General features: G+C 32.4%; 1 protein-coding gene across 4 annotated transcripts in view; it reads right to left on the bottom strand.

Moving 5' to 3' along the window:
- Nucleotides 1–1,695: 1,695 nt before the first annotated feature.
- Nucleotides 1,696–13,041, bottom strand: part of LOC109045682 (calpain-15-like) — a 29,383-nt gene continuing 18,037 nt past the window's right edge. For 3 of the 4 annotated variants that reach the window (XM_042714789.1, XM_042714787.1, XM_042714788.1), the window contains 8 exons: nucleotides 12,271–12,494; nucleotides 10,908–11,033; nucleotides 9,599–9,751; nucleotides 8,068–8,229; nucleotides 7,754–7,980; nucleotides 5,875–6,038; nucleotides 4,380–4,558; nucleotides 1,696–3,435 (listed from right to left, as the gene is read on the bottom strand). In XM_042714789.1, coding sequence (XP_042570723.1) covers nucleotides 3,258–3,435; nucleotides 4,380–4,558; nucleotides 5,875–6,038; nucleotides 7,754–7,980; nucleotides 8,068–8,229; nucleotides 9,599–9,751; nucleotides 10,908–11,033; nucleotides 12,271–12,494 — 1,413 coding nt within the window. In that variant the 3' untranslated portion in view covers nucleotides 1,696–3,257. The other variant, XM_042714790.1, reaches the window with a different exon arrangement.

Raw genomic sequence — 13,041 nt, 5'->3', positions numbered from 1 at the left:
AATTCTAACCTTCACACTCAGGTCACAGATACTCTACACACTAATATTAAACTAATAATAATAATAATAATAATTTGAATTCATATATGAAAGTTTGAAAAACAATACTGACAGTGAAACAGCAACCTGTAAATTCAAAAACAAAACTTTTATCACACATGAGCAGCAGAAACATCATGAAAATCCAGATCCAGTCCCAATGTGCTGGTTCTGCTCCACCTCGTTGTCATGCACTCATCCCTCACTCCATTTTTGGGATGAGGGGGAGAGACTGACATTCATCCAGGTCTTGGTCTCTGGGAACATGTTCAAATTACCCCCCCCCCCCCCCTCCAGGGTCATGCAGAGACCTCCAGCAGATACAGACACACACCGCCTATATATTACCCAAAATCTCACCTACTTCAACTACCTCTCTTCATACTGCGTTACTATTAACCATGCTGTGATCCTTGTATTTTCATAGATGTCTACTAGAATTTGCCATCACATATTACATGCATTTCTATGATCAAAGCATTGGGTCACTCAGTAAAAAGTGATAAAAAAAAACATAAAAAAAAAAAAAAATTTTTAATATATAAAAAATATAAATGCAATCAATGCACAAAATTTACAAAACTTAATAAAAAGTAAAAAGTATAATTCTACAACAATAAATCTACAACATAATATATAAAAAAAATATAATAATTACAAAATATATAATAATAATATAATAATTATTAATATATGAATATATATATATATAATATAATAATAATAATACATAAAATAATAATTAATATATATATATATATATATATATGTTATATATTACTTCTAAAAATTATATATATATATAATATATAATATGTATATTAATTACTGCACAATTTAGGGCAATTTTTAGTTTTTATAATATATAACTATATACTTAAAATATAGCAGTCATTATTTGGGACATGCAAATTAATACCTGTACATGTAAAATTTATCTTTTCTTTTGCATTACACAAAACAGACAGCATATATATATATATATATATATATATATATATATATATATATATATATATATATATATATATATATATATATATATATATATATATATATATATAAAATTGATCATATAGTAAGTGTAAAAACATATTTACCCTATATTTTGCAATTGCAATTGAGATTAAACTAATTCAGAGTAAATGCAAAATTTACAATACATTAAAAATGATGAAAGCTAATTTTTGGGAAAAAAAGATGCAAATATTGTTTTACATTCCCTATACATAAAATGGTAATATAAAATCATATTTGCTAATTAAAGATGCTGTGAAATCAATTGCTTTGACCCTGTAATATTATGAATGCAACGGGACCGACATAAAGCACATTCAGAAACTAAAACTGAGTGATACCACCTGAATTTACTAAATTATCCATTAAAATCATAAGAACATGAACTTTAAACTTACAGCAATGTGAAAGAAAGAAAGAAGTTTCCTGAGGGTGACCCATTTAAACGTCTGATCACTGTGATAACCAGTTTGAGAATAATAAACATATAGGTCAATAAAAAACTACATACAATCAATATAATTTATAATATAACTATACTAACACTGAAGAAAAAAAATATACACTTCACCTTTAAGATCAGAAACAAAGGAAAGAAGCTCACAAGTTCCTTGATTAAAAAAAGAAAAGGAAAAAAAATGAAACAAAACAAAACCTTTATTTGTCATTTGGTCCAAGAGAACCTGAGATTGCAAATGAACCATACAGATTTTAAACTTTTATACATTTTTTTTGTCAAAGAATCAATAAAATATTCTATATATTATATTCCTGGCCGACAGAGATCTGTATAATTACAGCGAGAACTTCAGACGGGATTGTGCAGAGGGGAACAGCGCTGTACAATTTACAAAAGAAAGACAGAAAGTGTGTGTGTGTGTGTGTGTGTGTGTGTGAGAGACGTCACATGATCAGACCGACACACACCAACAGAGGGAGACACTGACCAACACAAGAAAACACCGGAGACGCTCAGTGCACAAATAAAGTCCAACACACTCATCAACCTGATGATCAAAACATTCCCATGAGTCTCTGCAGATCAGCGCTCGTTCAGCAGCTCCTCTTGTGCTTCTTTACTAAAACACAACATAAATAAATTAAAAGATGGTTCCCACATGTGTCTTCAACACATAAACCCCTCACAGCCGGTGAAGTACCACACACTTACAATCAAGTATCGTCATTCTTCATACATTACCCATGATACAGAACATGTGAGCACAGAGCAGGCTGCTGATTGGCTGTCAGAACGGCAATAAAACTAAATCTCACAAAACATGTGGAGACCTTGGCACATTTCACCCTAAGATTAGGAAGAATAAAGATATAGTTTGCCTAAGGAAATTAAACCTGTGTTTTGGGCCTTTAAGATATCCTGAGTTGTGACAATTACACACAATTATACCCCAAATCCAGACGACAGTAATAAAAAAAAAAACTCTACAGAAATGTGGAAAAAGCAATGATATAATATTTAAATACTAATTATATAAAAAAATATATAAACATAGTTACATTTGTTGTACTGCCTAAATGTGGTAAAAAAAAAAAAAAAACACTAATATTATAATACATTAAAACACTGTGTTCACGTAAGAATCTAGTCAAGATAATCCTAAATAACAAAAACTATAAAATTAAAAATGAATTGTCCGGAAGACTTATGAATTTGATGGGAAAATTAAACTAATATAATTGAAACGGTAATAATAATAACAATATTAGAATAATAATAATTTTTATTATTAATATTATTATTATAAGACTGTAATGTCCAGGAGTCTTACAGTAATGTAAATAGGAGGGAAAAATGTGTTTAATTGTCACAGAAAAATCTAATATAATTGAAACGTTAGTAATAATAATAATAATGATCCTAAAAACAAGCTCCATTTTGCACTCCTTTTGATTATGGTGAAATAATCCATCTGAAATATTTTGGTGAGATTGTCTGTCTGACTGAACGCATGTAAAAGAGACAGGAGACGTGCGGCGGACTCCAGGATGGATGTGAATGCAGCAGAGCGAGTGTGTTTGCAGTGGGCGGGGCTTGGCTCAGCAAGCAGACGTGTGATTGGCTCAGTAGTTCCACCCAGACTCTCTCAGTGCCTGCGTGTGTGTGTGTTCATCATCACGGGTCTCGTCTGTGTGGTTTCATGAAGGGAGAGTGTGTCTATGTGTGTGTGTGTGAGCGTGTGTCAAAGCGGCCGCGGTCTGTGCAGTCCGTCAGTGTCTGGCGTGAGCTGGGGCGAGTGTGTGGCTTTACTAGACGTCCAGTCGCCCAGAGACGCCTGCGCTGCTTTCCTATGGGCCAGTCTGTGTGTGATGGAGAATCCGGCATTCCCCTCCAGCTGGGACAGGACCACCAGCACCTGCCTGCAACACGTGAGAGAATACATGTGCGTTAATGCATCACACTGCTGCTCTGTTAGAGAAAACCTACATAGAAGCACTTTTCAGGCAAGCACGAAGACTTTCCAAAAGGTGAGCAGCAACATTATAAAGCAGTCAATTATGCTTTTTTTAAACCAAATTTTAAGGTAGTAAATACCAAAATGCACTGCAACGCTCTCACTGAAAAATTAATTAATCCAAGAAGGTGGATAATGATAGAAATTCACATTCTAAATATATATTTCACTCATGGCGAGAAGTTCAAAAATATGGACTAAATACAGATAAAAATTTAAATTAATAATAAAATAATATTAAAAAGTCAATTGTGAGTCAAAGGGAAAATGTGCTTAATTGTTACAAAAATATCAAATATAATAATAATAATAATAATGGTCCTAAAAACAGGCTTTATTTTCCTTTTTATAAACAATTTGTGGTGGATGCTTTGAGAAAAATTCACAAACTTATTTAATGTTGGAGAAGTATACATATGTGTTTATATATATATATATATATATGTGTGTGTGTGTGTGTGTGTGTGTATGTCTCAAGTCGCAAACAAATTTTTTTTTTAATAAATTAAAATGCATATTAAAATTGATGCTAGATGACTTTATACACTACTTCTACTTTTTTGTTTTGAATGAACCTTTCTGAATTATTTTAGTAAATTAGTTTTCATCATCTTTTTAAATGAATAATTGTGTTGAAACTGCATAAGCAGCACTGTTATGAATGAGTGGAGTGGGACTCAGTGATGAACACGTGTCAAGTGGCTCTCGGTGTGAACGAACCTTAAATAAAAGCCCTCAGGCACTAACAGGACAATCATTCACTGTCACACTGCGGGTTTGCATCTGGAGCCGGAGGAACAATGGCCTGCTCTTGTTCCTGCTGCGGTCAGACGCTGAAGAGGACTTTACCTGTGCAGCGGCGGCACGCTGTCGATGGTCTTCAGGCTGCCGCGGGTCGACACCACGTTGAAGCTGTCGGTACAGTCACATGACACATGGAGGTAGTACTTCGGGTGACGGTTCTCCACGACGACGATAAGCCCCGCCCACCCGTGAGTCAGGTAGTAACATGTCATTCCTTCCCGACCCTGAAAAACACAAGATTAACAAATCACATCATAAAACCGCCATCCTTGCTGTTTGCGCTTTTCTCAGACACAGAAGTCATCACAGCTGATTGCAGTGAATGGAAAACTTCATCAAATAATGTTTTTGTTTTTTTTGCATTCCCATTCGCTCAAATAGCAAAAGAAAAACTACATGATAATGCTTTCACGACTTTCAAAAAGAGGATAAAGATAGAGTGAGACTGACAGCGGCAGACAGAAGAGAAGACAGAGTCAAATTTACCTTCACTCCAAAAGACGCTTTTGTAATTTGATGTAAAGGTAATATAATACAAAGCTTTTTAAATGTACATGCATTTTTAAAAATAAAAATATAAAAAATGCATCATCACAGTCTGTGAATTAAAATTCCATTCCAAAATCCATGAAAAAAAAAAAATAAAATAAAAAAAAAAATATATATATAATAATAAAAAATATAGCATAATTATATTTATTAATTACATTGATATTATATTATATAATTAATGTAATAATTAATAATTAATTTAATTATATTAAATGAATTAATTTAATTATATTATAAAAATAATATAAGTAAGAAAATATATGTATTACTTTATAAATATATATTACACACACACACACACACACACACACATATATATACAGTGTGTGTGTATATATATGATCATAAATCAAACATATAGTATTGATCACATATATATAACATCTGTGATCAATACTATATATTAATGATTATTTATGTGAGAAAAGTGTATTATATTTACATATATACAAAATTGATTTTATATTCATATAATTCAGGTTTAAAATATAAAAATTATAATAAAAATTATTAAAAACTTCTATATATAACTTTGTTAATCATATATGTTAATAATATTACAAACAAATTATATTATTTATGATTATATAATAAAATTATATTGTGTGTGTGTGTGTAAAACAAAAATTATTTAATGTATCATGTGTGTGTGTGTGTGTGTGTGTGTGTGTAAAACAAAAATTATTTAATGTATCAATTCTATAGTCATAACATATTTCAAATAAATTAATATACATATTAGGAATTATTCAATTATTAATTCCTATTATTAAAAAAATTTAAATGATACAAAATCCCAATAAATTACATGAAATCATATACATATACAAAGTTAACCCATTTTTCCCCTCATATAACCATTTTATTCATCATAGCATTCTCACAAATTCAAAACCATACAGCACATATATTTAGATATTGATCTGGATGCATTGGAGAAATGATTCTGAAAGCTCTTCATGCGGTGGCTGTGAGTGTGTCGCAGTACCTCGTGTCTCTCTCCCTTGTTCTCCGTCAGCAGGATGATGGCGTCGGCGAGTGTGGTGGACGTGGCCTCCACCTGCTCCACCATCACCTGTCTGGAGCTGTAGATGGCCAGGATGTACCCTGGGAAATCCTGACTGGGTCTGCGAGCGTTGGTGGGGCTGGAGACTGCAAAACACACAAACCTGCTTTCTAAGTCTCCTCCGAAAAGAGTCCGGCTTACTCTCCAGAGTGTGTTTAGTGCGAGAGGCCTGTATCGTGAACGGGTCACGGCTGAAGGGCATTGTTCAGCACGCCTCGAGTGCCTTGTTGCTTTTAGGAAACGGCTACCACACAAAACAAATATTATAACCAAAAACTGATGCATTGATTTGTTCAGTAAATTCATTCAGTTAAAAAATAGTCCCTGACAGTGACAGTAAACGGCAAGAGAGTGTTCTGATGTTACAAGCCTCATCTTACGAAGCTCAAATAAAAACATCTCATTTTTTTAACATCATATATGTAACCCTGGAGCACAAAAGCAGTCTTAAGTCTCTGGGGTATATTTGTAGCAATAGCCAAAAATACACTGTATGGGTCAGAATTATTGCTTTTTCTTTTATGCCAAAAATCATTAGGATATTATGTAAAGATCATGTTCCATGAAGATATTTAGTAAATTTCTTACTGTAAATATATCAAAACTTAATTTTTGATTAGAAATATGCATTGCTAAGAACTTCATTTGGAAAACTTTAAAGATGATTTTCTCAATATTTAGATTTTTTTGCACCCTCAGATTCCAGATTTTCAAATAGTTGTATCTCAGACAAATATTGTCATATCCTAACAAACCATACATCAATGGAAAGTTTATTTATTGAGCTTTCAGATGATGTATTAATCTCAATTTCGAAAAAATAGACCCTTATGACAGGTTTTGTGCTCCAGGGTCACATACTGTATGATCTTTTCTCTCACAAACACACATACATCTGCTTATCGCTCAGCATGAGAAAACGCATCTTTTAGTTTAAAACAGATCGATTCCTGGCACAGTGTGAGTTTGCAAGCATCATTAAACTCTAAATTCATGGACATACAGTACCATAACTCAAAAAGAAAACTAATAAATAGAGTATAAAAGTCCCTCCACACTTGTGTAAACTGCAGGCTTTCACACAGACACACACTTATCAATGTTTCTCCCATACGAGAAGAGTTTCTCTGACGGTGGGTTAAAGGTTATGAAGCAACATAAGGCCAGCAGGGGTCGCTCATAATTCATCACATACATAACAAACAGTTCATTTTGCTGAAATACAAAACACAGTTTTGATGCTATGTTGATTGTTTATGTTGCTGCAGTGCTACACAGAACCGTCGGTGCTTTACCGTGAATATAAAACATCTGCAGACCAATCAGAATCAAGAACTGGAACTAACCCCCCCCCTTAGTTACAGTTGCTACGTCTGACAAGCCATGCCGCTCTCACAACACACATCATGTTCTCACGCAGTGAAAAATACATCGCGGAGCAAAGAGGAAATGAGACAGAGCAGGTTACTTTTGGAACGAAACGGTCTCAGCTTTTAAAATTTTGTCTTTATTTTTTAGAAATTCAAATGAATAGCATTTTGTGGCTCTTTAATGTTTGGTGACGGATCGCTGTAGCGCCTCAGTTCTCATCATCTCTTCCTCTTTACTAGTTTTTGCTCAAAATAAACATGAATGAACATCAGAATGGATCTCGTTTCAGCCGCAGAAAGACGTCAGTGCACACCGCTCTTCAAGTTAATCCGCTCTCCTGTCTGGTTTGTGTCAGATTCAGTGTTATGATTGGTCAGATCGCCTGTCAATCAAAGTCCTGGTGAAGGGTCAGTCAAGTGTGTTTGTGTACCTGGTGTCGAAGCGCCCGTCAGGTCCATCTGCCAGTGGTTGAAGGCACAGCAGACCACCGCGTACTCTCCCGGCTCCAGCATCACATCACATCCTACAAACTTCTTCACCGCGCGCTTGCTGTGCCCCAGCAGACGCCCCAGGACCAGCCTATTCCCGTTACCGAACGAGGCCCGGAAGACCATGATGCACAGATCCAACAGGTGACTGTCGGCCGTGTCTGAACGCCTGGAGCAATGGCACAGAACTGATGTTGTTGTTGTTTTATGATTAATATTTCAGGTCTCATTCTTTATTTATTTGGCTGGTATTTACCTGCTGCCCTCCTGGAAGAGGGCGAACTCCAGCGCGGTTCTCTCCAGGACCGTGAGGGCGGTGACGGTCACCGGTTTACTCGCCCGGCACGGGAAGCAGCCCTGCAGACGAACTTCCTGCCAATCAGGATGAATCTTGCAGATATCCACCGAATCAAAGTACCTGTGCGCACAAGATTAAATAAGGTTTTTTCCTGTTGTAGTTATTTAACTAGATCTAATGACAGACTGGATGATTGTGTATTTTGCCCAGTTTGAACATCAGTTAATAATACCCGAGTTAATAATCACTTGAATTAATTTTTAAATAAATTTAATGATTTCGTCATTTACAATCATTAAAGAATATGAATAAAAGGTCAAATTAATTATTTAAATGTTTTACAATTGTTACAATATTATTGAATTTTGCCATTTGCCATTATTATATATATATTAATTAATATCGTTAATAAAAATTGTGTAAAATGTCTTTATTATTGTCTACATGGATCTCATATAAAATAACTGAAAACGGTTGTCATAATAAAATAACTGAATTGTAATGTAATGTTTGTAAAAAATATGGTGTAAAATATGTCATTTTTACAAATTAATGTAGATATTGTTTGTAGTTACTATGGATTTAACAAATTTAATACATTTTTAACATTTGTAATAAATTATGATGTAAAATTAGTATTTTTTGTTTTCAAATGTATGTAGATCTCATTTGGCATCATTAATACATAAAATTAAAAATTTAATTTTTTTTAATAAATATGTAAAATGTGTCATTCATGTCATCATTAAATAATGTTTATATAATATAAAATGTAATTATTTAAATATAAGGTTTTTAAATATAATTTTTTATCTTCATTTTTTATAAGCTTTAATTTTTTTAATACAAATTGTTAAAAAAAATTATGTAGATTTCAATATAATTTTTTTTTATAAACAAGGTGTAAATATATTTTTTTTATGATTTATTTATACTACAAGGTGTAAATATGTCTTGTTTTTTCCAAGTTCATCTCATTTGCTCATATTTAATAAAAAAGAATTTGTATATAATACATAATATAATACAAATAATATACAGCACACTTACATCACATTTTTCAAATTTAAGTAGATCTCTTCCGTCATTAAATAACGTTTCTATAATTTAAAACTAATTAATTTTAATATATTCTTCAAACAGAATTTCCACAAAACAGCACAATATTTTTATATTAAAATGGTGTGAAATGTGTTTATGTAAATCTCACTTTCCATCATTAATAATCTGCATATAAATGAATAAGAATTAAATATAATCATTTTAATTAAATATGATGTCCTCATTTTTCTCCATGTTTATATAGATCTAATTACTAATACAAAAATGTAATATAATACATAATAAAATAAAAAGCAAATATACAGGCCATCAGCACATTCACATCACATCTGAAAGACTTCTGTCCACTGATGAGGTCCTCTTTATTTATGAAGCTCATCTCAGATTAAAGGTCAGTTTAACACAGATGAAGCACTTAATGACTCACTTAATAAAGTCTCCGTATTCCATCCAGAAGACGCCTTCACTGCTGCCGTGAGCCATGAGCTCGTGACGCAGGTGCTGCGGCCAGTCGGCCCACTCGTCTGACCACGAGCCGTTCCAGGAGAACCGGCCCCAGGGGTTCCTCAGACGTAGCAGCCTGAAACACGAAAGCCGCCGTCCTTTACCAGAACCACTCAAGATTTACAGCTCTGGCCTGCTTTTATTATTCGGCCACAATGTGATTCGAAAACAACCCCCCTCCTCATGCATGCAATCATATGACCTCAGAAAACCTGTATGGACTACTTTTTTGTTCTTTGCATGACAGCATGAATCATCTTCATTACATGCAAAGCAGCAGGTGTGTAGCAGTACACAAAAATGACAGTTCGGTACGCGTTCAGGAACAGCAACGGCTTCTTTTGTTCCATTTCATTAAACAGTGTTTAACTGAACAAATTGTGGCTCTGTCATTAAATAAAATCAGTAATAAAAAAAGAAATCTACCTCTGCTAATGCTGTAAATTATATAGGAGCAGTATAACTTGCATATTACTATTATATATTAAAGGTTACAATTAACAAAGAAATTCAATTACGATTTATTTTTAGATATAATAATCAGCACTGAAATGAAAAAATTGTATGCAAATGTAAATTGCACACAAGGCAGTTTTTACATTGACTTATAAATCTAATTAGAAAATTAGCTTTCTACTCCAATGTGTTGTTGAAATATAATCATAACTTGTTTTCATGACAGTTACGTTAACTAACTAACAGGTTAAATTAACATAATATAATATAGAGCATATATTAAGCAAAATGCTCTTCTGTAGACTTCTTTTCTCTAGTGAACAAATGAGCTAAATGTAATGCCACGTGATGCGTGTTTTAATGATATCTGTAAACAGTTGAAACACACGATTGATTTGTCGTGACACATTAAAGAGTGTCAAAATGACATTTAAACCTTGAACTTCCTGATAAAACGGACAGAATATGAACGATGCGACTTTGTTCCTTGTTGAAAGTCACTAAGCACAAAGCTTACTGTGATAATAATCCTTAAAGAAGCTTTATTCACTGAAACAGCATAGATTAAATAATCGATCTTGGGATTTAAGTATATGTACTATTTTGTTAAAATGAGGATATATAAAACTAGAAGTTTCAAATGAACTTCTGCAAACGCAGTGGTTCAAACAACACTGTGTAAGAGCCGTACTGAATGTTTTCAGGATGAATACGTGTAACATCACACCCCTACAAAACAGTGATCTTTTGTGTCGTATGCTGTGGACGTGTCTGACCTGTAGCCCTGAACATCCCTGACGTCCAGGATGGAGTAGGCATGTCGCGGCCGGAGCCCCAGAGATTCATATACAGCATCATCCACCTTCATGTTCCCGCCACCACAGGACGCCCCCATCAGAAAGCTGAGACACACACAGACAACGATCACAAACCCAAACCTCATAACTCACTGCACAGTTACTCCAGTGTAGAGCAGAGGTGTTTTACTATCACTGATACATGATTAGAATTTGTATTCATTTTATTTCAATTCTTTAAATATACAAACAAAAACACATAAAAAAATATATATATATATATATATATATAATATATACATACATACATACAAAAATAAAAATATATAAATATATATATATATATATATATATATATATATATAAATTATTTTATTTCAGATAAAGTTTTATTTCAAGTAAAAAAATTATTATTTTTTAGTTAACAATAATATATACTGTATATATGATTTTTCAAATAAAAAAAATACACAGATAATTCAAAATACAACATTTTAATTTTGTTTATTTATAATTTGATATTATTTTTTGAATATTTGATTTTTTGGATGGTTTTTTTTTTTAAATTTAACATTTTTAGTTTCAAAAACAAACAATAAAACAGAACATAACACAAATAAACAGACAGCTAGAAAATAAATAAACATAAATATTTTAGTTGAAACTGGTTATATTAGTTTAAATATAGCAATTACTTTATATAAAATGATTACAACAACTTTTAAACAATGGCTGAAAATATCCAACAATGTGTTTTTTAGATATAATATTTTTTGCAAATTGTACAATAATAATTATAGACATAATTATATAATATAAATAATATAATTATCAATCATTTGCATTATTCAGCTGATACTGTATGTATAACAAATGCTAGTATGTTAGGATGCTCTGATCAGGATTTTTGGAGCCGATCACAGGAAGTGATCGATTATCTGTCGATACAATCAGAGATACCGATCTTTTTAAAGCCTTCTTTTTCTCATGTAGAATTATTTATAGTGATGCTACAGTCAGGATTTTTACACACGTTCATCAAACTTCACAAAGCAATTACTATCAAATATAGAACATCAACCAATAAATTGAAACAAATCTACAAGTATCTTAAAATAAATCGTAATATAATCATCTAATTTGCATTTTTTTTAAATATAAATTTAATTTCTTTTTTTATTATTATTATCAATTATTGTCTTTTTTCCTTCATTATATAGGACAAAAGACGCCTTGTCTTCTGATAATGAGCCTTGAAATTAGTCCAGAGCACAGTGAATAAATTTCAGGGCTCAAATTACAGGACAATGAATTTAATAATCTGGAGAGTGTGTCGCCGTACCCGGCCTCTTTGGAGCTGAGCATTTTGGCCCATATGAGGTCCGTGTCGATGGGCTCTTCACGTGGGTTGGTTGAGCTGACCTGCAGCATCAGACTTTCACAGGGGGCGCCAGTGAGCGTCGCCAAACCCTCGATGGCACGACCGGCCTGCAGCGCAAAATACGAGCCGTGCAGCTTCGCCAGAGCCTTTTCTATCAGCGCGACCCACAGCTGCCTCCGCTGAGCCTGTCAAAGAGAAAAACACCGAGAAAAAAGAGAGAGATTCAAAAAATATTAATACAAGACCTTAGCAGGAAAGTAACGGAGAAAACAGGGATGTAATGATTACAGCAAAAATATCATTTCCAAAAAATGCATGCATACGCTACTTTATAATAAAAAGCCAAAAATATTTAAACTGTTTTATTTAATATAATTACATATATTACATATATTTAATCATAATAATAAAATTTTAATGCTAATTATAGTGTATAAAATGTAATTAATAAAATATATTTAAAATATATTGACATTTATACAGTTAAATGTAGTAATAATATTATTTTTTTTAATTAATTTGAAATTCAAATCTTTACAATGTTTCAAACACTTTTCACTTACTTCTTAAATACTCTTTAAAAATACTTTTCACTAACGTTTTCAATAATTTCCAAAAACACTAACACTCATAAAAAAAAACTAATTGGCCATCATTACATAGTACATATTTAATATAAAATAAATTACAATTTAAATATATATTTAATAAATATGGTGTAAAATATGTCTT

The sequence above is a fragment of the Cyprinus carpio genome, chromosome A24 (genome assembly GCF_018340385.1).
Source record: "Cyprinus carpio isolate SPL01 chromosome A24, ASM1834038v1, whole genome shotgun sequence".
Taxonomy (NCBI): domain Eukaryota; kingdom Metazoa; phylum Chordata; class Actinopteri; order Cypriniformes; family Cyprinidae; genus Cyprinus; species Cyprinus carpio.
Note: the sequence above shows the minus strand (reverse complement) of the source record. Positions and strands in the feature narration are given on the sequence as shown.